Source organism: Trichosurus vulpecula, chromosome 4 (assembly GCF_011100635.1).
Source record: "Trichosurus vulpecula isolate mTriVul1 chromosome 4, mTriVul1.pri, whole genome shotgun sequence".
Classification (NCBI taxonomy): domain Eukaryota; kingdom Metazoa; phylum Chordata; class Mammalia; order Diprotodontia; family Phalangeridae; genus Trichosurus; species Trichosurus vulpecula.
Window position 1 is genome coordinate 32,233,031 of NC_050576.1, and position 25,462 is coordinate 32,258,492.

The 25,462-nt window shown below is 44.6% G+C and overlaps 1 protein-coding gene across 1 annotated transcript in view; it reads left to right on the forward strand.

Moving 5' to 3' along the window:
• Positions 1-547: 547 nt before the first annotated feature.
• LOC118847961 (cytochrome P450 4B1) overlaps positions 548-25,462 on the forward strand; it is a 31,951-nt gene continuing 7,036 nt past the window's right edge. Inside the window, exons 1-8 of the mRNA XM_036756664.1 lie at positions 548-739; positions 15,380-15,521; positions 15,918-15,962; positions 16,368-16,495; positions 17,843-17,967; positions 18,263-18,414; positions 20,332-20,435; positions 24,735-24,925. Coding sequence (XP_036612559.1) covers positions 548-739; positions 15,380-15,521; positions 15,918-15,962; positions 16,368-16,495; positions 17,843-17,967; positions 18,263-18,414; positions 20,332-20,435; positions 24,735-24,925 — 1,079 coding nt within the window. The remainder of the gene's footprint in view (positions 740-15,379; positions 15,522-15,917; positions 15,963-16,367; positions 16,496-17,842; positions 17,968-18,262; positions 18,415-20,331; positions 20,436-24,734; positions 24,926-25,462) is intronic.

Sequence of the window (25,462 nt, forward strand, 5' to 3'; positions counted from 1 at the left end):
AATTCATTCTCCAGAACCTTCACTTTTTGAACATGGGCTTCCAAAGTATAAGTTAACAATAGTGATAGCTAGCATTTATGTAGTGCCTTAAAATTTGCAAAGTTCTTATTTGTGTGGTAAAATTTAAGGTTATTTATGGGAGAGATGACAGAAAAATACATATGTATGTATACAGACCTTTATATTTGTGCACATGTGTATGTATGTATTGCATATGTATTATCATATATACATACATGGAGACCTGTCTATATGCTGAAATATATGAATAGAAATTGGATCTTTGAGACATCACTTGCTCTCCCTTCTAGTCCTAGAGTTCTAGAGGGTTCTCAGAGGCAACAGCATAAAATTATCTCAAATATGGCCCCTCACCACCCCATGGGTGCTCCTCCCTTCCTTGGGCACCTAGCATGTGTTCAACCTGTCTCCTGGGAATGTGGCTTGGGCGGGGGTTGGCTCAGTGCCAAAGCCTGGTGTATAAGGGAGGGAGGCTACTCAAGCAATGATACTGCTAGTGGCCAGAGCTGAGCTTTCCACACCATCCATGGTGTTCTCAAGGCTGTCCTCATGGCTCCCTGTGAGCCTCCCCAGGCTGTGGTTGTGGTCAACTGCTCTGGTCCTGGCCCTGGGCCTTCTCCAGCTGACCCGGCTGCTGGCCAGGAGGCAGAGACTGCTCCGAGCTCTGGACAGCTTCCCTGGACCACCTATCCATTGGCTCTTTGGGCATGCCAAAGAGGTATGGTTGGATCCCTAGCCAGGGGCAGGGGTGGGCACAGAGAGAGAGGGAGAAAAGAAAGAAGAGAGTTTGAGGATGAAGAAGAAAAAAGGAGTTGTTAGTGAAGTGCTCTTTTGACTTTGGGCATATAAGGAGGCAGTGCAGTGTCACAGTTAAGGACAGGAGAAAGACACAGGAAAGATGCAGAAGGTGAGGAGAGAGATGGGTGGAGTATGATGGAGAATCACTGAATCTTAGATCTGAAAAAAAGGAGCTCAGAGGTCATTTTGTCCTATAGAGGGGAGAATCTTCTCTCCGACCACCCCAGCAAATGGTTAAGCACTCCGGAAATCTCTGGAGACCCTCACTAACTCCATGAAGTTGCCCGCAACACATTGGACAGCTTCATCATTAGGAAGCTTTCCTTAACTTAACAGAAATTGGTCTCTTCCATTTCCCCACATAGTTCCTAGTTCTACAATCAGGCAGACACAGGGAAAGAGAGAGGAAAACTGAGAGAGGAAAAAGGGGAGGGAGAGGGAGATGGACGGGGAGGAGGAGGCAGAGGAAGAGGGAGGTAGAGACAGTGAGCGTAACAGGTTCCTGACTCACTGGCTCTTTGGTTATGTCAAAGAGAGAAGACCAAGATAGAGTGGGGGAGAGGCAGAAAGGGGGACAAAGGGAAGGGTATGGAGAGGGAGGAAGGGAAAAGAACAATCCTGAGCAAAATGGAGAGAAAAAAGAGTGGAGAAACGAGGAAGAGAGAGAAGAAATAGAGGAGGGCGAGGCAAGAGAAGTAAGGGCATACTTCAACCTAATCTTCCTTTCCCTGAGGACAACTTTATTCTACTTTCTTCTCTGTGTCTTTTCTTTTTGTCTCCCTCCCATAATCTTCTCTCCCGTAAAGCAGGAGTTAAAATCTACCTCCCCTGGAAAGTCTTCCCTGGTAAGGATCAAAAATTTAGAGCCAGAGGGGATTCTTGGCTGTTTACTAGGTCGACACCCTCATTTCACAAATGAGGAGAGTGAGGCTCAGAAAGTGTAAGTGATTTGCCCGAGGGCACAGTGGTGGTAAGTAGCTGAACTGGGATTTGGCACCTAGGTCCTTTGACTCAAAATCGAATTCCCTTTTCATTGCGTCTAACAGATTTTTCCTTCCAGCTCTGATCATTCTTTTATTTGTGATTATTCAGCCAGAGGACTCAATTTGCTGCTGCTGTTTAGTCATTTCGGTCACGTCAAACCCTTTATGATCCTATATGGGGTTTTCTTGGCAAAGATACTGGAATGGTTTTGCCATTTCCTTATCCAGCTATTTTTTACAAATGAGGAAACAGAGGCAAACAACGTTAAAGTGACTTTCCTAGAGTCACATAGCTTGTAAGTATCTGAAGCTGGATTTGGACAGTCTTCCTGGCTCTAGTCCTAGCCTTCTATTCACTACGTCACCTAGCTGGATTCAATTTACACTAGATTAATTTGTATGTTTTTTTTGCTGCTTAATGATAGGGATTAATATTCTCTGTCTGTGTGTGACACATATGCCCCCTCAGACTATGAATTCCCTTAGTGCTGGGTCCTCTTCTCCCACCACAAACTGGAGCCATCCCTCAAATATCCAGAAATGACATTCCAATTCATAATGTGGTGATATTATGGAAGAAAATATTCTTGAAAGGGGAAAATGAAAAGAGGTCATTGGATGAATCTCCAGTGTAAACCCCACACTAATCCACTCCCAATTCCACTGGTCTTGTCTTTACCCCTTGATCTCTGCAGAGGACCAAGGATAATGGGGAATTAGTCTCTCTTTCTGGCTTTTGCTTGGTGTAATGAAATGAATTTTGAATTTGGAGTAAGGAGAACTGATTTAAATTTGAGTTCTGAAACTTGGAGGAAGAGAAAAACAATGAAGATGATTCTGGGGGCTCAAACCTGGGTGGCCAGAAGGATGGTGACGCTCTCATTAGAAACAGAAAAGTTAGGAAGAGGGGTCTTTGGTGGGGGGCAGGAATAATGAATGAGTTCTAGTTTAAATATATTGAGTTTACAACGTCTGCAGGACAACCTGATTGAAATGTCCAATGGTCAGTTGGAAACATGAGACCCTGGACCTCAGAGGGGAGTTTATCAGTCAATCAATGTTTACTGAGCACCTACTATGCGCCACACATTTTGCTTAGTGATAGGTTATGTAAATGTATGCACAATTGGGAATCATCAGAGTACGGATGATAGTCAAAACCATGGGATCTGAGAAAATCACAAAAAAAGCTGTCGGTGGTGAGATCTTGAACTGTTTCTTTGGTAGTACCTTCCCGGATTTGAAAGAACAACCATCCCTTCTGTACAGCTTCTCATCCAGGCATCTAACAGTGTCCAGGCCTCTTGGATATCATTTCTCCTTACATTACCCCCACCTCCCTATGTCACACAAACCCTCATGCTGGTACCACTCTGAGAAGTGTGAAGTGAACAGGAAGAGGAGGACACACAGGAGAAAAGGAGGAGAAGGAAGAGGAAGAGGAGAAGGAGGAGGAAGAGGAGGAGGAGGAAGAGAAGGAAAATGGAATTGAAAAAGATGGGAGGGAGTTGAAGGCAATATGCTGAGATCAAGATGACAGTGGCTGTCTATGTGTAGAGGTCTAACAGACAGCTAGACATCAAGGGAGCTCAAATTTTGACTCAAGATCTGCCTTGAAGTGACAGTTGAAGTCATGGGAGTGAATGAGACTTAAAAGCAAGAGAAGAGAGAATCCTCACATTGTGCAATCATCACCACAACCCCAGGAGGGTTGCCCCTTCCTCATCCTATAATGGCACAATTTATTTTTTATATCGAATTGTGGGACTTTTCATTTGCCTATTAAGGTTCCTCTTGTGGGGTTCAGTGTACATTTCCACACTATTGGGTGCTTTTTAAAGTATACTAGCATTTCTTTTCTCCAAGTTTCTTGCCATCTGCAAATTTAATCAGCATGCTATCTATAACTTTATCCAAGTCATGGATAAAAACGTCAACTCTTACAGCACCAAGGACAGAGTCCAACAGAAACCTCCTTCCAGATTGACGCTGTTTAAGTTCATTGATTGAGCCAGTTCACAATCCACCTAACATCTAGCCCACATTTCCTCATGCTCATAAGGAAGAGAGACTTTGCCAAATGCTTTATTGATGCCCAGGTAGATTTGACTACACCATTTCTTGGGTTTGTGTGTTTAGTAACTCTGTCCCCCAGAGGATGCTCTTGTTGAAACCTAGTGAGCACCTCTGCCCTTTCTAAATGTTCAATGCTCTTGCCTCTAGAATTGTGCCAGAAATTGAAGCCAAGCTCACTGTCTGAGGAATCTATCTTTCCCTTTTGGAAAATGAATGCAGTGGGGTATCTTAATCCAGCAGGAGTTCTGCCCTTCCCCACGACTTTTCAAAGATTCTGGATGGTCATTCAGCACTGAATTTGGAATTGAGACTTAATAATAACATCTAGCATTTATATAAGGCCTTATGGTTTGCAAATCACTTTATAAATATTATCTTATTTGATATTCACAATAATCCTGTGAGGTAGTTGTTATTATCCCCATTTTACAGATGTGAAGAAGTTGAGGCAGATAGAGGTTAAGTGACTTGCCAAAGATCAAACAGGTAGTGAGTATTTGAGTCTGGATTTGAACTCAGGTCTTCCCAACTCCAAGTCTAGAGCTCTATCTGGAGCACATCTAGCTTCCTTATGAGTTTAGATCTAGGCTATGACAATTACCAGTCATGTGACCCTGAGGAAGTTGCTTTACCCTTCTGAACTTCTTCTCATTTAAAGGAATGATTATAAAGAGATTGGTGGTGCTCACAGCACTTTAAGATTTATAGAACACTTTATATATAATATTTTTGTGGGAACATCACAACAGCCTCGTGAGACGGGGCTAGCTAGCATTAGGATTAGCCTCATTTTACAGATGAGGAAAATGAGGCTCAGAAACATTAAGAGACTTGCCCATGTTAACACAGCTAGTCAGTATTTTCCTGCCTCCATGCCCAGCAATCTTCTACCATGCCATGCTTGCTATCTCTTAAAAAACAGGCATAGTGATGGCGTCCTTATCTTCCTCAGCAATCTGCAGTGAGGGAAGTTCTTTGTAAACCTCAGCATGTTAAAGGAATATGAATTATCATTATTATTAGTAGTAGCAGTAGTATTATAATCCAGGTGTACAGTGTCTTTAGCCCTGAATTAAATCCACCGAGGCTGACTCAGCAGCCACCAGCAATCTGGGCACTCCCACCAGGTTTTTCCTTCATGATCTGGGTCACCCTAAATTCTAATGAAGGGGAGCAAAAACAGGATCTCCTTTTCCCAGGGAGGGACCTCACCCGAACTGGATTCTGTTTGTGCCTTAGACAGAGATCAGGTTTCCCATTCGAGTGGGGTTCTGTCCAGATGCCTTAAGCAGGATGCCTAGAAAAAAGCTGGAATGAATGGGGCAGCTAGGTGGCGCAGTGAGGGGGCCTTGAAGTTAAGAGGACCTGAGTTCAAATCCAGCCTCAGACACTTGACACACTTACTAGCTGTGTGACCTTGGGCAAGTCGCCTAACCCAAATTGCCCTGCCCTCCCCCCCACAAAAAAAAGGAAAAGAAAAAAGCCGGAATGCTTATGGCATCTGCCAGCCAGTTAGGGGCCTCTTCCCAAGCTAGGCTTTTGAGAGAGAAGGGAATATTACAAATTGTTATTAGTAGTCAAATGGTACAACCTTAAAATTAATTCCTTTTTTAAAAAAAAATATTTAATTTTAGTTTTCAACATTCACTTCCACAAGATTTTGAGTTCCAAATTTTCTCCCCATCTCTCCCCTCCCCCACCTCAAGATGGCATGCATTCTGATTACCCCTTCCCCCAATCTGCCCTCCCTTCTATCATTCCCCTTCTCTTATCACTTTCCCCTTCTATTTTCCTGTAGGGCAAGATAGATTTCTATACCCCATTGCCTATATATCTTATTTCCCAGTTGCATGTAAGAACAATTTTTAATATTCCAAATTTTCTCCCTTCCTCCCTCCCCACCCACCTTCATTGAGAACGCAAGCAATTCAATATAGGTTATAGATGTGTAGTCATGCAAAATACTTCTGTAAGTCATGTTGTGAAAGACTAATTATATTTTCCTCCATCTTATCCCACCCCCATTTATTCTGTTCTCTCTTTTGACCCTGTCCCTCTTCAAAAGTGTTTGCTTTTGATTACCCTCTCCCCTTATCTGCCTTCCCTCCTCTCCTCCCCCACTCCTATCCTCTTCCCCCTACTTTCCTGTAGGGTAAGATAGATTTCCATACCCAGTTGAGTGCATATATTATTCTCTCCTTAAACCAAGTCCAATGAGAGTAAGATCCACTCATTCCCTCTCCCCTCTCCCCTCTTCCCCTCCACATAAAAGCTTTTCTTGTCTCTTTTATGTGAGGTAATATACCACATTCTCCCTCTCCCTTTTCCCCTCTCCCAGTACATTCCTCTCTCCCCTCTTAACTTTATTTTTTTAGATATCATCCCTTCATATTCAACTCACCCTGTGCCATCTGTCTATAAATGTATATATATATATATATATACATATGTATGTATGTATGTGGGTATCTATATCTATATCTATATTCCCTCCAACTATCCTAATACTGAGAAAGGTCTCATGAGTTACAAATATCATCTTTCCATGTAGGAAAGTAAACATTTCAACTTTAATAAGTCCCTTACGATTTCTCTTTCCTGAAAGTCAATTTTTCTATTCAGCTCTGGTCTTTTCATCAAGAATGCTTGAAAGTCCTCTATTTCATTGAATTTCCATTTTTATCTCTGCAAGATTATACTAGTTTTGCTGGGTAGGTAATTCTTAGTTTTAATCTTAGCTCCTTTTACCTTTAGAACATAATATTCTAAGCCTTCTGATCCCTTAATGTAGAAGTTGCTTCAAGTTGTGTTATCCTGATTATATTTCCACAATACTTGAATCGTTTCTTTCTGGCTACTTGTGATATTTTCTCCTTGACCTGGGAATTCTGGGATTTGGCTATAATATTCCTAGGAGTTTTCCTTTTGGGAGACCCAAGTCAATTTATAATGCATGAAGCCAGACCTTCTGTCAACCAACACATCCCCATTGATCCATCAGGTGGTCCCAGATCTGGCTTGGGCTCTTTCAGGAGGTAATCTGTGGATGCCCTCAGCTTCTATTTTACCCTCTGGTTCCAGAACATTAAGGCAGTTTTCCTTGATGATTTCTTGAAAGATGATGTCCAGGCTCTTTTTTTGATTATGGCTTTCAGGTAGTCCAGTAATTTTTAAATTATCTCTTCTTGATCTATTTTCCAGGTCAGTTGTTCTTAAAATTAATTTCTCTCAGAGTGGTGGCCATGCAAGGGGATTTTTGTCTGGAAAATCATAGGGATTGTGACTGGAGTCATACGACAACTAATTGAAACATCCTTTCTGGGAATCACAGTGTTGGCTTAATTAATGTTTCCAAAGATAGAGAAGGAATAGGTGAAGGGAGGAGAATCAGAGAGCAGTGTGCTAAGATGGCCTAGATATGGAAGACTGTCACCAAATTGGATCCCAGGTCTATAGTTCAATAACATTAATACTTTCCAGATTCATTTTTTCCATATTTGGAATTGTTTTCATGGCTTGCCCCAGTTCCTTGGGATGGTATATCCTTGTATAGAGAAGGATTTGATCTGCTGGATCTCAATTCAGGAAGACATGGCTTTAAGTTCCATACCTACTGAGGGACCTGGGGCACATGACTTAATCTTGTTTGGTCTCAATTTCCTTATTTTTAAAAATGGGGCTAATCCTGATAGCATCTCCCTCACAAGGCTCAGTAGCTGTCTAGAGTGAGGGCTCCTCTGGTACCAGGATCCCTGTTATCTTTGTCCAAAGTTAGGCCCTGGCCTGGGACTAAGCTTGGGGCTCAGTCTCTGTCCTGAGTTAGCACTCATCCTGGGACAAGAATTTGGACTCACTCTCTGTCTAGAGTTAGGATTCAGCCTCCGTCCCTGATTTTGTTACTCACCAGTTAGATGTTCTAAACCCTTATTTAACACCAGAAAAATACTGGGGTGAGGAAGAGTTCTAACTAAAAATTCCCTCCCTTTTCCTGATGTCTTCTGAATGGAAGTGGGGGAAGACAGTAAAATCTCTCCAAACTAGAAATACAGGTTCCTAGTAAGACAGGAAGCTGATTCCCCTAGAACTCAGGTGAATACAACACCTTTCCCCCTCCCCTCTTGACACACACTTGAAGCTTCCTGAGATTCTTTTCAAAGTACTGTTCCTCGTACAAGATACTTCATCTCTCGACTCTGGGGATTCTTTCTGGCTATGCTCCATGATTTGAATGCCCTCCCTCCTCCTCTCCACATCCTGGCTTCCTTCGAGTCCCAGCTAAAATCTGACCTTTTAGAGAAAGCCCTTTCCCATCCCCCTTCATAGCTTTCCCTCTGTTCATTGTCTTGTCCCTGGACTTCAATGACTCAGGAGGAGAGGGTAAAGCTAATAACTTTGTGCAACTCTGCCTCACCTAAATCCAATTCACTCAAAAGGCATGATATCACCTTGTGATGTCATTGGTCCTCTTCAGAAATAAAGGATGGACAACAATTTCAAATATACCCTTCCTATCTTGTTTGTACATTGTTTACATGTTGTGTCCCCCAATAGACCATGACCTCCTTGAGAACAGAGACTGTCTTTTGTCTTTCTTTGTATCCCTAGCACTTAGTAGAGTGCCCAGCACATAGTAGGTCCTTTAACAAATGTTTGTTGGCTGACTAACTCAGGAGGTAGCGGATTTCTCTTCTCTGGAGGACTCAAGCAAAGATTAAATAATCCTACAGGCTGGCCGGAGAGTGGATCCCTTTTCAGATAAGGTTGGACTAGGTGCCTCTCAGATCTCTTCCCACTACCACATTAATGTTCTGTGATTCTGGTAGGAAGAAGGTGTGTTGTGGGAGATATGGATGATGTAGCTTGCAGTGGCAGAGACGAAAAGGGGGCAGACACAAGGCAGCTCGTTCCCCCTGGAAAGAGGAGTATGAGAATGTTCTTCCTGTTACCAAACCTAAAAGTTGCTTCTACAACTTTTCCTCAATGCTCCTAGTTCAAGCAAAACAAATCAAAAATAAGGAGAGTTTTGCTTGGTTTGTTTTGTTTTTACTCTACTGAGAGAAAAAGGAAGATGAAAGAAAGGCGAGAACCTTGGTTTGAGGTGGATGGGATGGTGACAACTGACCACGGAGCAAAGGTGCTGCCGCTCGCATCTCATCAAGGACTTTCTGTTGGAAAAGAGAATACTCATGACTAACAGGGAGTAGACACCTAGAGACAAGGTGGCACCCAGAGAGCACCCAGCTGTCTGTGATTAAGCAATTCACTAGATGAGCGACCGGTACGAGTGCAACGGAGCAAGGAACGAAGCTTTAGTTAGGAAGATCTTAGTAGGAATTTAGTTTCGGGCACCTGCTGATCATGAGACTCTGGCCAAGTCACTTAATATCTGCCTGCCTCAATTTCCTGATCTATAAAATGGGGATAATACCTCTGAAGGTTGTCAGGAGGATCAAATGAGATAATGTTTATAAAATGTTTCACAAACCTAAAAGTTTTTTGTAAGTGTTGTTGTGTACACCCTGAAAGCCAAATGTATTCAGTTTCCTCCCACGTAACAATGTCTACCCCAAACCCCCTGCCAAAAGGCCAGGCATGTTATATTTCACCCATCTCTCAGGGTTCTCCAGTATCCTTAAGGGGACCTGGGCTGTTTAGTCGATTTGCCATTAGCTCAAACTCCCACTTGAGTTAGGAGATCCTTGGTGCCTCAGTATCATTTAACCACTAAATGGAAAGAGTAGCTTTTAGAAAGAAATATTTACTTCAAATGAATAACAAGAAAAACTTACAAATACCTTTCCCCAACACCTGGAGGGGAGCATAATCCCTGCTTTATACCACCTCAGGCTTTGGGGAGGAGAGGGGGATTGGTTTCACAATCTAGCACATTTCCACCAAGGTCCAAGTCCAAAGTCCTCTAGGGTGAAGCCCTGGTCCTTTTGCTTCTCAGGGCTCCTTGCTGGGCTGGCAGTAACATCCTGCCTGGAATCCTGCCTCCAAAGTCACCACAGCTCCAATTCCCAGGTGTGGTGTTATAGCAGAAGCGAGTGAGACACGCCATGGAGTGTAAGTTTTAAGTGGAGAATTTATTTAGCCGGTGGCCATTGGGGCTTCCCAAATCAATGGCGACGTTTGAAGCGAAAGGGTAGTTTATATAGACAATACAGGATTCAGTGCTTAATTATCTCTTGAAGTTTACATATGTTATTTTGCAGACTCAGCAAGCCTGTGTTATTTCACTTTTTATGACCATGATTCATTAGAGGAACCTCCTGAATAGATTGTAAATACAACCTATCAGACAGCTGACAAAGTGTCAACTGAAATTACAACTCAGGATCTCTGTCTCCAACTTTTGCCATAACTCTTGAAGCTAGGAAGGCTCAAGATAAGGCAAAAGTCATATAATTCAAGATAATGTCTAGGGCCAAGGCTTCCATCCTTAATGGCCATGGACAGACCGAGAGATGTTCCACCTCAGTCTGTTGACATAAGATAGAAACATCTCTGAGCCCACTCTGCCAGAGGAAGGTTGTTAGGCATTAGACTTTTTCCTGGTAATTAGCTCACATTCCTTAGAAGAGTCTTAGGGGCCCAGGCCCCTTGCCGAATGGCAGGAACTCAGTCTGTTTTTTATGCAGACTGGGGTTTGCAGTTAGGGGCTGGGGGCAGGGTTTTTTAGCAATAGCTGGCTACTCAGGTATCACAGTGGAGACTCTATTACCTCAGCCTAGAACCAGAAGGGACAAAGAAAGTTGATTAAAACCCAAAACCCAATCTTTAGGGCCACAGGGCCTAAAAATCAGGAAAAGAGCTACACGGAGAAAGAGAGATAGAGATAGAAGGAGAAGCAGAGAGAGGAAGGGGGGAGGAGAGAGACAGAGACAGAGAGAAAGAAGAGAGGAGAGAGGGAAAGAGAGACAGAAGTATGGGGACAAAGAGAGAGAGAGAGAGAGAGAGAGAGAGAGAGATTGAGAGAGAGAGAGATTGAGAGAGAGAGAGAGAGAGAGAGAGAGAGAGAGAGAGAGAGAAGCTTTGCAGAATATGCACAATTTGAGTACAGGACATGGATGATGACGAAACAAGGGAGACTAAAAAGGAGTGGTCAGAGAGGAAGAAGGAGAACAAGAAGAGAAGAAGAATGAGGACTGAGAAAAGACAATCGGATTTGACAAATCATTAAGAGATCATTTATGATTTTAACAAATAACAGATTCACAAAATCTCAGAGCTGACGGGGACCCAAGAACCTCTAGTATAAGGCAGATCTGAAGAAGATTGTGCTAAAAGTCCCAACCAGTATTGATCTCAGCTTTGTAAAAAAAATCCTTCCCAACTCTTGACAGAGAAAATGGGCTAGAGATGGAGAATGGGGAGAAAGAGGCATTCTTATGCACTGCCAGTGTGTTGACTGGTTTTACCGAACTGTGTGTGTTTGTTACAAGGAAGACTTCTACTGGTAAAAAGTGTCAGATGTGCAAAAAAGGCATGGACAAAATATTTTTTAAACTTACAGAAAAAGCCGGGGTATGGTGGTGAATGCCTGCAGTCTGTGATACTGGGGATGCTGAGGCTGGTGGGTCACTTGAGCTTGGAACTTCAGTGAAGCTGATGCATCATGTGACACCCATATGGAGAGGCCCTGGGAGAAGGGAGCCCCTGGTTGCCTAAGGAGGGGAACTGGCCCAGGTCACAAGTGGAGCAGGTCAAGGCTTTGGTGCTTCTCAGCCGGAGGGGCCTGGCCATGAGTGGCTGCTGGATTTCTAGTCTGGGTGAGACAGGGTTACCCTGTCTGTCTGTCTGTCGGTCCCTGCCTCTGCCTGTCTATTCTTTCCCTTTTTCTAAATGTGTAAGTGTAAGAGGTAAAAATGGAGATTCTTTAAAAAGTACTTTGTAAACTTTTACATATATAAGTGCTGCAATGGATAGAACACTGAGCCTAGAGTCAGGAAGACCTAAGTTCAAATCTAGCTTCAGCCACAATCCAGCTGTGCGACCCTGGGCAAGTCACTCAGCCTCAGTCTGCATCAGTTTCCTTATTTGTAAAATGGGAATAATATAACCTGAGTCTCAAGATTATTGTGAAGATTAAATGAATTAACATCTATATTACTTTGCAAACTTTAAAGAATTATGTAAATTCTAGCTATTTTAATATATGATGTTACATATAAACATAGATATACACGTGTGTATTTATATTTTTAGAGGAGACAGAAATACTGTGCCCAACACTATGATCTTTGCTAGACATTGAGATTCCATCTGCCTACCAGACCATGCCCTGCCCCTAATTCCACACTGAGCCCACAGATAGGGCCTGCAAAGCCTTGCCCCTCCAAAGCTCCCCCACTCCCACACAAACTGTCCATACTCCAACCCCAGCCTTTCTCCAACTTGGTGAACTCTTAACCTTGAGGCCTGAGCATTCTCAATCCAGAGGCCATGGCAACCTTATACCAAAGCTGATACCAGCTTCCTTTACCCTGGCCTCTTTAAGGCCCTGGGAGAGCATCTCCCACCTTGTGCCTACTTTGATCAAACACAGGAGAGTCACTTAAGGGCTTAAAGGAATGTTTTAGCAAACACAAAGCTGAACAAAAGAAGTCTAAGACAAAAATAAAGCTTAGGTAACAGGGGAACAGAATGTTTCCACCCTCCATATCTTATCCCTCTTCTCTCCTTTCTTAAAACATCTTATCCTAAAGCTAGATCTTTACTTCCCCATGGCAGCAGCAGTGCTGACAGCCTGGGAAAAGGACAGCTCCCCTTCTTCCTGCTCTGGATAACAATAGGTTGTTATGGTGATTGTCCTTTCTTATCCTTCCCAAACTTGGGTCTGACATCTGCAACTTGGCAGGAAGGAATGCCAGAAAGAGCTCTAGGTCAGAAGATCTCTACTGGAGGCAAGAAAGGGGTCCTTGTAGGTGCCTTAAATAGAGGTTTGGACCAGCCTCTGTGAGCATTTTGATAAATTGTGCATTTCTCATAGAGCTACAGAAGACCATGGGTTTTGGTGGTGGCTTTTTCCTTGGGATGGTGTTCTCTGACTTTCTTGGCCTCTCTTCTTCTAGTCTCTTTTGTTGTACCTCCTGCTCTCTGTGGTATCAGGGTTAGCAGGTAAATAAGGGTGCTTTTTCTCTGCTTCCTCCCTTTTTAGTCTGGATCACATTGCGGAGTCCATGCAAATCCTTTCTTGGTCCTTGTCAGGTATGCTTCCTCCATGGTCCTTTATTCCCATATTTCAGTTCCTGGTCCAAAAATCCACAAACCATCCCTAGGCTCCACTTTCTTAGTATGCTGGTTCTCTCTTCCAATTTGCTTCTCTTTAACAATAGTGATGAAAACTCCACCCATGCCCCCTTTTATGACCCCAAACTCCATAATCCTCTGCATGTCTTTATAGGTTTTTCATTACAGGATTGTCTGTACCCATGTGAATAATCACCAGTAGATGACTCATGGGTTCGAGATTTGAAAGCCCTGGATGTGTTCCATTGTGCCTTTAATGCCCTGGGCCCTGGGAGGAGAGCAGACCTTTCAAATGGTTAGGTGAGGTCAAGAAGTGAGGCCCCTGGCACAGTCAGCAGAGTCCTCACCTGTGCTGGATCAGCTTTTCTTACTCCGACTATCCCCGTATGCCCTTGCTCCTGGTTGGTGACCCACATTGTTATTCCGGGCAGCATAAAAAGAGTCTAGGAGACAGAGGCCATGCAGGTCCAGATACTGCCCATGCCAGGGTCTCCAAAAAACTTCCAAATTTTGATTGAGAATGCTCAGTGGCAGGGAATTCTTGGCCTCCTGGAACAAGAGGTGCCTTTGCTGTACAGCTCTAAAAAGCCACCACAGCAGCAGCAGCAGGGTGAAACCTTGCATCACTATAGCACCTTCTGGTTACTGGGCACTAGACTTGAGTAATCTCATTTCATCTTCATGAAAGCCCTGTGGCATTGCCAACCACCAGTGTCCGTATTTCACAAATGGGGGAATGGAGGTTCCAGTAGCCCAGGATAAGCCCAGGGTCAGGGCTCAATCTATGGCCTATGAAATAGAGCAAAGCTCACTAACCTGGAGAGGATGGCACAGAAAATTTTGGCCCCATTAGCATCTGCTTTAATTGCTCAGTTTACTAGATTCTGGCTGTCACCACTCTTAGGATCTCTCTCTAGCAGCCTCTGGTCCTGCTATCTCAGCCACAAGAGGATTTCTTGGACTTTCGGTCAAGGCTCTGCTTAACCATTGATTGTTATATCTGCTTTCTGGTCATTCCTTCTCATTCCAGGGCTACGGCAAGTAGGAGAGCCTTAGTTTGGCATTTAAGGCCCTTCACAACTTTCCACTCCCAACATGTGCGTCACTGCTCCCACCATACCGGATTTCTTGCTGCCTGTCTCCATGTCCAGTTCATTCCTGTTGCCATACCTTTACTCAGTTTCTCTCTCATGGAGGGTCCTTTTTTATCCTCTTCATCTCTTCTAATATCATCAGTCTTAGGGTCTAGTTTGAGACCCATCTCCTCCAGTATGGCCTAGTGGATAAAGCATCAGAGCTGGCATCAGGAGGAACTAGGTTCAATTTCTGACACTTACCTTAGCAGGCATCAACTACCATCAGCTCCAGACAAAATGGGGGCTTTCTGAGATATTGTTTCTAGATCCTACCTCACCCTTCATTCCTTGACATCACCTCCCAGCCCTATTATCAACTTATTGTACCCCCTAACTTCCAAACTCTGACCACACTTTGGCCTGATCCCTCCTTTCCCCAAACTGGTCCTGTCACAAGCCTGTTTTTGAACTAGACCTTGAATCTAGCTTGCCCTAAGATTCTGTTGGTCCCAAACCCACTCTATCTCACTCTACTTCTTATCTCAGCCTGGGATTTTGCCCTCTTCCAAAAGCAATCCATCCCCACTTCCCTTTCCAGTCAGCCCTAGAATTCAAGGACTATCAGATTCCAGAACAATGTCTGGGAAAGTTTTATTTCTCTGGAATAAGATGAGGACAAGAAAATACTTTCCTACCTAATTTCATTCATCTTTTCCCTGTCTCTTCCCTCTTCCCCCCTTTCCTTCCTTTCTCAGATCTTCCTCCCCACATCTTCCCCTTTGATTTTTATCTTGCCTATTCCTCCACCCACTATTCCTTCCCCTCAGTCTTCCCTCATCTCTCCTCTCTCTCTTTCTCCATCTCTTCTCCTTTTATTCTTCTCTTGCCTCTTTTTCCTCCCAACGTTCCCCCCTACTCTTCCTCCAACACCTCCTATTTTTCTTCTACCATTTCTTACTTATCCCTCTCTCTCATTCCTCACCTCTTCTTCCATCTGTCCTTTATGTATCATCATGACCACTCAATCTCAAATGGAAGCTGAAAGGACTGACATTCTGACACTGCATGGATAGGGATCTTCCCAAAGTCAATGGAATTCTTGTTCTTCCTTCTCCACATCCCCACCATGATTGTCACTATTAACTTTTCTCCCATTCTTTTACCAATAATCAGATTAAAGACGGAGGAGGCCTGGACAAGATGATGTCATGGGCCAATACTTACCCCTCTGCCCACCCTCTGTGGTTTGGGAGATTTGTTGGTTTTCTGAACATATATGACCCTGACTATGCCAAGGCTGTGTATAGCCGAGGAGGTAAGGGAGCTATTGATCTCAGCCTCCTATTGGATAATGTCTATGTGGGAAAAATGGGTATTGGGTGGGAATGAGGATGGGGATGGAGGTGGGGTTGGGGAAAGGTAGTGTCTCCTAAAGGGTATCATAAGCAATAGAGAAGCTTTTAAACTAGAAAGTGAAATTTGGCAATCTGAGAGTGTGGCAAGGAGTGGAAGAAAGGGGTAGATCTATGAGGAAGAATTTGAGAGGGCAAAAGGGGCCTTGTCCTATAAATCTTTCATTTGAGGTTAGAATCCTTGGGCTCCTAAACTCCTGGGTTTTCAGAGGGTATGGGAAAATGCTCCTCATTGCCTGCTTTGGCAACTCCAGGGACAGGAAAACCTGCCTAATCTTACATCTTTCTTTTCCTTGAAGACCCTAAGGCCTGGGATGTGTACAGTTTCTTCATACCATGGATTGGTAAGTAGGATGCCCCTCCCCACATACAATCATTCATATACCCACACCCACACATCCTCTCTGGGCTGAAAGAGGGTAGGAAAGATGCAAGGAGCAAGGAGGATCTCACCATAGCCTCTCCCTGCCCATCTCATAGACAGGCTCTCAGTCCTCTTTGAATCCCTCCCTCAGTGTCACCCCCCCCAAAGCCTGCTTCCATGGCCATTCTTCAGCATCCCACTTTGATTGCATTTCTTGGGAGTTGCTGAGGGGTCACCATGTGATCCTAGAGAGTGCCAGGGAGCCAGGTCCTGGGGATCTTGGCCCAGGCCTGATGAAGGGGACGGGGGCAGAAGTGAAAGGGGGGCTAAGAAAAGCTTATACTCTATCTAATTGTATACCTACTCATCTCCACCCCCACTATAGGGAATGGGCTATTGGTCCTAGAAGGGCCCAAGTGGTTCCAACACCGGAAATTGCTCACACCTGCTTTCCACAATGAAGTGCTGAAATCCTATGTGAGCCTGTTTGCAGAATCCACCTATGCCATGCTGGTAAGAGATCCTGTCCACTGTCCTTGCCCTGGCTGTACCCTCATCTCCCCGGAATGGGCTTTGGCAAAACCCTAATGAGGTCCTTTTGGGCCTTTTAGACCATTAGGGAGAAACAGCCTCCTTCCTCACCCCCTACCCACACTTTCTCTTTGTATCTCTCCTCTTCTTCTTGGGAGATCCAAAACTCTCATTGAACTCTTGTCAGTTAGTATCCCCTGGGTGAGGGGGAGGGGAAGGACTCTGTCCTCAGTGCCCCAAGCCATGGTTGCCCTCTCATTCCATGGTGAAGGGGAAGCTGTCTGGCAGCAGGGATAGGAAAAGGAATTGGACTTGGGATTTGAATGGTATAGGGACCTACCAGAAGAAGATTTCTCTACCAGTCCAGATCAGCACCTCCTCTGAAAGTTCTAGCCCAGTGCAATGAGAGGTTAAGTGACTTGCCCAGGGTCAGATAACCAGTCAGAAGAAGGTCTTGTGCCCAGCTCTTCCTGGCTCTAGGGACCAGCTCCCTGTCCCCTGGGCCACAGCAATTCACTGCCATCTCCCAATTAGCTTGCTATTATGGAAAGAACAGTGAGTGAGTCTGACATAAGAGAATGAGGGTTCATAGCCTGAACCTGCTGCTTAGTACCTACACTATCAGGTTTCTCTCTGAGCCTGAGTTTCTTTATCTGGGGAATAAAGGATGTGGGCCACATGGTCTCTCCTTCCAGCTTTATGATTTGTGAATCCTGTGTCTTTCCCATCTGCTACCCCAGTGTCTAAAATCCCACCATTGGAAAATGATCAGTATGAGGTAGACAGCTTTGATAGAACTGGCATCAAAGCCAGTGAGACCTGGGTTCAGCTCATGTCTATGACACATCATGGCTGTAATGTTAACTGCATTATCTTAACTTAGTGCTCTAGCCTGCTCTCTAACATTGTAAGCTGTAGAGAAGGTGACAACCTGCACTGGGAGAGGGAGTTTCCACATCTGGGAGTTCCCCACACTGAAGGAAACATAGATACATTCCCTAACACACAAAGCCAGCCTCTATCTCTTATCCCTCTTGTCTGGGGGCATCCAGGAGGGCCCCCAATGTTCTCAGACATTAATCTCCACTGGAGTAGTCTCCCACAAAGCCCCTTACATCTAGTCCAGAGCTCCTAAGGATGGAGCTCAGGCCAGGTCAGTGTGGAGGGGGTCAGAGACTGGATCACACTTTTGGAGAAAACAGGCCTGGGGGAAAGGCATTGGTGACTTGGGGAGGGCCAAGGAAGAGGGAGGCTGCCAAAGATACCACTTAATTGTGGGCCTGTGGGTCCAGGGCTAAAGAAAGGACCCTGATCTCTTATCTCCATCAGGACAAGTGGAAGGAGAAGATTTGTGTGAATAAGTGTGTGGAGATCTTCGATGATGTGGGCTTCATGGCTCTGGACACCCTGATGAAATGCATGTTTGGGAAGACAAACAAAGGCCAAACACAGAGGTCAGAGCATGGGCCTGGAATATGCTGGGGAACCTGTCCCTACCCTGCCCCTCAGGAACCTGTGGGATACACACAAAAACCTAGATAGACAGAGACCTACTGCAGGCAGACATCAGTGAAGACTGGAGTGGTCAGGGTAGAGGTTCTGGGAGAGGTGGGACTCTGAGCTGGGTCTTATGTACCATCCTGGGCCCTATGGGTAGCTGGTCCCAGTGTGGAGGGGATAGAATTGCCATTATCAGGTCCTCCCAGCTCTTTGTCCTCACTTTACTTCCTCTCCTTCCTGCACCTTCAGTGACATCGACTATTACCTGGCTATCGCTGACCTCACCCTGTTGATGCAAGAACGTATCCAGACCTTCCAGTATCATAATGATTTCCTCTACTGGCTCACACCCCATGGGCGTAACTTTCTGAGGGCCTGCAAGATTGCCCATGACCACACAGGTAGGCACCAGCCTAGGGCTGTCCCTCTTTTCTTCCTCTGCTCTTCCTCCTCCACCCCACTTTCACGGAATCATTGCCAGGGAAGCAGGTCATTAGCCAGTGATTCAGGGTTTCTCCCTCCCTCATGGAGGAATCACAGAACAAATACCAACCATGTCTCTCATTGGTTCTCTCCTCAGACACCCTTAGTGTCTTCTCCAGATTCTCAGTATATGTCTAGTTTCTACTTTTGCCATTGATATTTGGAACTCAGGTGTAGGACTCAGCATTTGTACCTGCTAATATTTGCAGTCTTAGATCTGGCCTATTTTTCTAGCCTGTCAAGATCTTCTTAGATTCTATAATCCATAGTATTAGATGTAATTCAAAAATTCATGTCACCTGTAAATTTAACAATTATCCCATCTGTGCCTTCATCCAAGTGACTGATAAAAATGTTAAACAGCAGAGGGCCAGGCTCAGATCAATGGTACGCTCCACTGGAGACCTCCTTCCAGGTGGTCTAAATTCCTGACTAGGTATTTGTTCTAATTATTAAATCAGTTTCTAACCGGCAAACGTCACTATCCTCTAGGGAGCTCTCCACCTTGTCAAGAAGAACAGATGAGATTTTGTAAAATACATTGCTAAAATCTAAGTTTAAAAAAATCTGCAGCATTCTCCTGATTGACCGGTCAAGGGACCAGGAAAGAAAAGGAAATTAACCTGCTTCTGCTGAAGTCAGGCTGATTTGGAGTGATCACAGCTTCCCGTTCTAAATGTTCACAATCCAACTCTTTAATAATATACCCATCCTACAATTTGTATAGAATCAAAGTCAAGTTCCCATCAGCTTACATTTTATAGACTCCACCATTTCCCCATTCTAAAAAATCTTGGTTTTTGCCCTTTTCTAGGTCTGCAGCACCTCTTAAGTTCTCCAGGGTCTTTTGGTGGTCACTGACCAGAACTTAGCAATTACATCCATCAAGGATGGAGTTTTCCAGGGCCTGGTGGTAGGAGGGCTCAGTGTGCTCCACGAACTATATCTGCACTTCTCAATGAGAGCCCACTGCTTTGACACAATTTACCACTATTTTCTACGCTGTTGATTCTCCTATTTACTTTCTTGCATTCTCCTTTTGATGATCTTATTCCCATTTTCATCAATGCCAGACCTTCCCAAGTGTCTTTGACTAACTTTGCTTTTTGACAGAATCTCCTCCCTCTGTCCAAGGGGGCTGATTGTTACTACCTTGTTATTCCCTTGCAGAGAGTTCTCCTGGCTTTCTTTTCCCCACAGCATTTATTCATTATGCCGAGACCTCTTTTATGGCCAACTCAGTTAGTTGAACTCAGATTTTCTGTAAGATTTTTCCAGTGAAGTTTTCATTCTTCCCCCTGGTTTGTTTTTCAATGCTCCCCTTCCCCAATAAGTGTTTACTCTTTTGAGATGCTGAATGAGAGCTGGGCATATTCATTCCTATTCAGTCAGTTGCTTTGAAAGAACTCCTCTAAGGAACTGGTTTCTCAGGAAAGAATCCCCTCCCAGCTCCCCCTGGCTTCTCTAAATTTCATGGCCTTTCTATTGTATAAGCTCTTTTTCTCCTAATCAGTAATTTCAGAGATTGGAATTCTAGGAAGCTACTGGGGGTATTGGACCAAGGTTGGCCATATGGTAACTAGTGGGAAATTGATTGGGGCTGGGCATCGATAATGCTAAGCCTGAGGTGACAAGTTGCCATAATGGAAAGTGTCTACAGAGGACACTTTCAGGAGGTCCATGTTCTAATTTTGCTGTGCGACTGTCAGCCAGTCACCTTCCTTCTCTAAGCCTCAGTTTCTCCTCTGCGAAATTAGAAATGGGGAGTTGGACTGTGTAGTCTCTAAGGTTCCTTCTGGGATTAACATTTTGTGATTTTTAATTCCCTGGCACAGACAAAGTGATCAGGGAAAGAAAAGCTGTCCTGAAGCGGGAGGAGCTGGAGAAGACACAGAAGAAGAGACATTTGAATTTCCTGGACATGCTCCTTGGAATCAAGGTGAGTCAAGGAGGCCTCTGTGGGAAGGAGCCAATATTCATCCCCAGGGCTTTTCTCCATGCTAGCTCTGAGACTTCTCCTCTCCAACAGTCCTGTCTCTGTACTCTCCCCTTCCCTTGACAATCAGGCCTTTGTCATACCCCATCTTCTTACTATCCCTCTCAGTCTATTCTTCACTGGCAGAATTCTCATCTCTGGACCTTTCCCTGCCTTCAACCTGGACCTTTCCTCAAAATAAGCCTAAATGGTGCCCTGTCACCTCATTGGCTTTCTCCCAACTCTCAGAAAGTTCAAAACAATTTTTGAAAACTGAGAGCTTCAGAGGCAGAAGAGAATTCAGGGGTCACCTCATCTAGCCCCCTTTCACCCCATTTCCTGCACAATAAGAGTTGCAACCATTGAGTTAACTTTGTTCAATGATTCTCTGATAATTAATATTAAGCAGCACATAAAACAAAGAGGTGGAGACTCACCAAGGGTCTTACACGGTTGTGGAGGAGATCCTTCCTAGATTCTGAAGTGGGGGGGGGATTCCCTATGGGCAGTAAAGTTCTCCAGTTGATCCGGGTTGCAGATGACTGACTACAGATGATAGGTTGCAGATTATGCTGTGAGCATCATGACTGAAATAGTAAGGATTTTATAGGCAGTAGAGCAGAGACCCTCTGCCTAATGTACATAGGGAAAAACCAATTCAAACTCAGCAAAAGTCTTCATATAAGCAAGACCCTTGACCATGTGGTCAAGAAACTTACATTCCACTGATGGGAACCTACATGCATAAGACTCCAAGAAGGTCTGTTCCAGCCCCACATTGATGATCCTAAATAAATACAAAGTAATTTGAGTAGAGATGGAGAACCATCACCTGGGACAACCACAAAGGCTGCAAAGAAGAGGTGGTACCTGGGCTGAGCATCGAAGGATTCTAAGAGATGGTGGTGAAATGAACAATGGCTCTTATGCAGACTAGAGTAAGCATTTGGATTGGCGGCTGACTGAGTTAACCCATTAACACATATATCTGGGGACAGGCCCTGTGGATTCATAAAGAGCTGGGCCAAGAAGGGAACAGGAGCCAGAAGTAAAGGAGCTGGAGTGCACTTGGAAAGTGCCCAGGGCTTCCAAAGGAAGCTGAGCTTCTTCCAGACAAAACCTCTTCTTGTACACCAATATTCTGGTATTTCTCTAAAGTTGGGAATCATGGAAGACCACTATCTCCAGATAGTTCAAATGGCAAAGCACCCAAGAAGCAAGAGTGGGCACATAGTCAGTGTTTGTAGGCTGAAGTGGATGACCAGGGATGATTTGTTCATTATAAGAGGTCTAAAAGATGTCAACCAGGAGATGATGATTGGAAATGGTTGGACTGGTCATCCAATCAATCAATGAAAGAGCATGAATTAAGAACAAAAATGACAAGCACTATGAGAGTTACTGGGGATACAAAAGCAAGCATGGGACATCCCTGAGCCTTTAGGGTTGGACAAAGGGTACACATATAAGCATATATAGAATATGTACACTGGGAGAGGTCGTGCAGGGGGGTATCACCAGCACTTTGGCAGAGGAGAATAATCTGATAAAGGGGAAACTTTAATAGAACTTTGGAGGAAGGTAGAGATGCTAAGAGGTGAAAGTGAAGAGTGAGAGCATTCCAGGCATGGTGAACCTCTGTCAAAAGACATGAGAAATGGAGTGTCATCTGAGAGGAATAGCAAAAAAGTTGATTTAGCTCCTCCACAGAGTACCTGGAAGGGGGTAATGGGTAAGATAACTGGAAAGGTAGGAAGCAGCCAGATTGTACGAGGCTTTGAATAACAAATAGAGGAGGGTGATTTGGATGCTACAGGTAATGGGGAGCCACTGCAGTTGAAAGAGATGAGGAGACAGAGAGAGAGAGAGAGAGAGAGAGAGAGAGAGAGAGAGAAAGACAGAGAGACAGAGATAGATGAGTAGACAGAGAGACAAACAGACAGACAGACAGAAACAGAGAGAGACAGAGAGACAGACATGGATGGAGAAGTGGGGGAGAGAGGAAGGCAGAGGGAGAAGGAAAGGAAGAGGGAGAATGACAGGGAGAGGGAGAGGGAGAGAGAGAGAGAGAGAGAGAGACAGAGACAGAGACAGAGAGAGACAGAGACAGAGACAGAGAGAGACAGAGACAGAGACAGAGAGACAGAGACAGAGAGAGACAGAGAGAGACAGAGTGACAGAGAGACAGAGATAATTCTGCCTCGAAAAAACCCAAGAACCCAGGAGGAGAGAGTGAAAGGGTGATCAACAGTATCAAAGGCTGCAGGGAGGTCAAGAAGGATGAGGACTGAGAAAAGACCATCGAGATTTACTAATTAGGAGAGTTTGGGTAACTAGGAGAGTGCAGTTTCATTCGAGTGATAAGGTCAGAAGCCAGATCCATATTGCCCAGCCTAAGTGCTACCACCAAGGTATTCTCAATGTGTTAAAGAGCCCCAGAGAAAGAATTGAGAAATGGATGTATAGAATATGTGTGTATGTATGTGTGTGTGTGTATATATATGTATATATTTGTGTCTAATGGTAGCCATGGGGGGAGGAAAAAAAGAAATTTTATATGTATATATATATATATAAACATATATATATATATATAAATTTGTTTTATGTAAATGGAATCTTAAGTTGTACATAATAGATTTTTGGTTTCAAGCGCCATCATTTTTTATTATACCATATTATGGAAATTCTTGTTTTATCCCATAAATTAAAAAAAGGGGCCCCAAAGGAAAGATGGCCTCCCGTCTCTGGTTAGATCCTCAGTGGAGGGTTCACTGGTGCTTATAGTAAAGATTGAAGAGGAGGAGCTCTGGGCTAATTGTGATTGGCTGTGGTTGAGGCAGTGGCCAACGCAATAAAATGTCAGCTTCATTAAGTACTGAAGTCAAGGATAACTTCCCAATTCCCTTTGACACCATTGTATGTTAGATCAATTTCATAAGCAGTCATTAAAGTGTATATGGTGTGGAATTCCCCACTTGATCCTTCCTCTGATGGAGGGGCCTCTGGCTCTTGAGGTCTCTGCCAGTGGGGCACACTTTTGGCAGGTCCCACCAAGCTTTGGTGCTCTCTGTCCTCAGGACAATCCTATGTCTCTGAGGTCCACCCTGGCTATCAATGAAAAGAGTCCTTTCCAGAAAGTTCACTACTGGGGGCTGAATATTTGTGACTGAAGACCAGTGAAGACAATTTTAGGGTGAGGAGGGAAGGCCCTGCCAGAGTTTCAACTCAGATCTGGGCATACAAAGAAGTTAATCAAAACCATCCCTGCCCAGGAGTTTCTTGTGCAGTTTGGGGACGGGAGCTTTGTATCCAGATAATTATGATAAAAGGGAGGATGGGAGATGGGACGGCAGATTTTGAAGGAAGAGAGATTCATGGAGGGAAAGATTGCTGCTAGGAAAGGGGAGGGGAGCAGGAATGGCTTCTCACAGGGAGTTGCACCTGACTTGGGCATTGAAGGAAGGGAAGGATTTCAATAAACAGAAATGTTAGGAGAAAGGCAGTGTGGCATGGTGCAAACAAACACTTGATGATGCCTCCTGAGGCCATGCTCCATCTTTACTCCTATACTTACCGGCTGTATGGCATTAGGCCATTCTGCGCCTCAGTTTTCTTCTCTATAAAAATAGGAATAAATGTAATGGTAGAAATGTAAAATGAAGCTAAAATGCTGACTGGGGGCTGACTGTGAAAGACCTAGAAGCCCAGGGTCAGGAGTTTGGCCTTTATCCCCCACCCAATGGAGGGTTACTTATGGGCTTTGAGGGAGGAGAGGAAGGGGTAGAGTTGAGGAGAGGCACTGTGGAGTGGCCCAGGCAGCTTGTAACTAGGGCAGAAACCTTTGGAAAGAATAGTCAAGGCAAGTTATGAGGAGGACCAGGAGCAAGGTAGTGGCTGGCTAGGGGAAGGGAGAGGAAATGATAACTTTGGGGGATGTTGTAGAGGTGAAATCAGTAGGACTTGGGACCTGGTCAGGTAACGAGGAGGAAGGCAGAGGGAAGTACCAGACAGGCCACACTTGAGGGCCTGAGTATAAGATCTGTAGGAGGGCCTCTGGAGATGTTGGTTTGCAGGGATGCTGAAAATCAGAGGTAAGGAGGTGAGGAGGTGAGAAGGTGAGGAGGGTTCCCAGAGCTGGAGGAGAGGCCCAAAAGCAAGCCGCCCTTGGAGGAAGTTTTTTTAGGTACAGATAGTCCATAAAATGGAAAATTGAATTATGTCTGTGTTCCTCTTCCATCCCTTACTTCCCTGCCCCTGAAGCATGAGAACAAGACCAACTTGTCAGAAGTGGACCTACGGGCTGAAGTGGACACATTCTTGTTTGCAGGCCATGACACCACCACCAGCAGTATCTCCTGGTTCCTGTACTGCATGGCCCTCTACCCAGAGCACCAGTACCTCTGTCGGAAGGAGATCCAGGAAATCCTACAGGGTCGTGACACTGTCCAGTGGTGAGGGAAACCTTTCTTGTACCCCCCACTTTTGGACTGGAGTGTCCCAGGGGCTACAGGAACCAGCCTGCTCCTGCCCTGTTCTCTCTGGGGTCCCTGGGGGGTGCAGCTGGGCGATCAGTAAGGGCTTGTTGGAGGAGGTGTGCCTTGAAGGAAGGCCTCAGACGTAAGCACCTTAATGACAAGAGCTTTTCATTTCTGTCTTCTATGTCCTTAGCACCCAGCAGGGCTCTATACTAACTATTATTATATTAAAATATATTATGTTACTATATAATATATTATAATAACAACATTCTATTGAATTCAGTTGGAGGGAGGGAAGGATTTTAATAGGCAAGAATGAAGAAAGGCCCATTTCAGGCACAGGGTGAGATGTGTGTGTGTGTGTGTGCGTGTGCGTGTGCGTGTATGTGGAGAATTCCCTGGGGGTCAGGGAAGGGACAGCGGTTCATCTTGGCTGGCACTAATTTCAGATATCATATAGATAAGGGTTAAATAAGGCTGATGGGTCAGATATGGGGATTCCAAATAGAC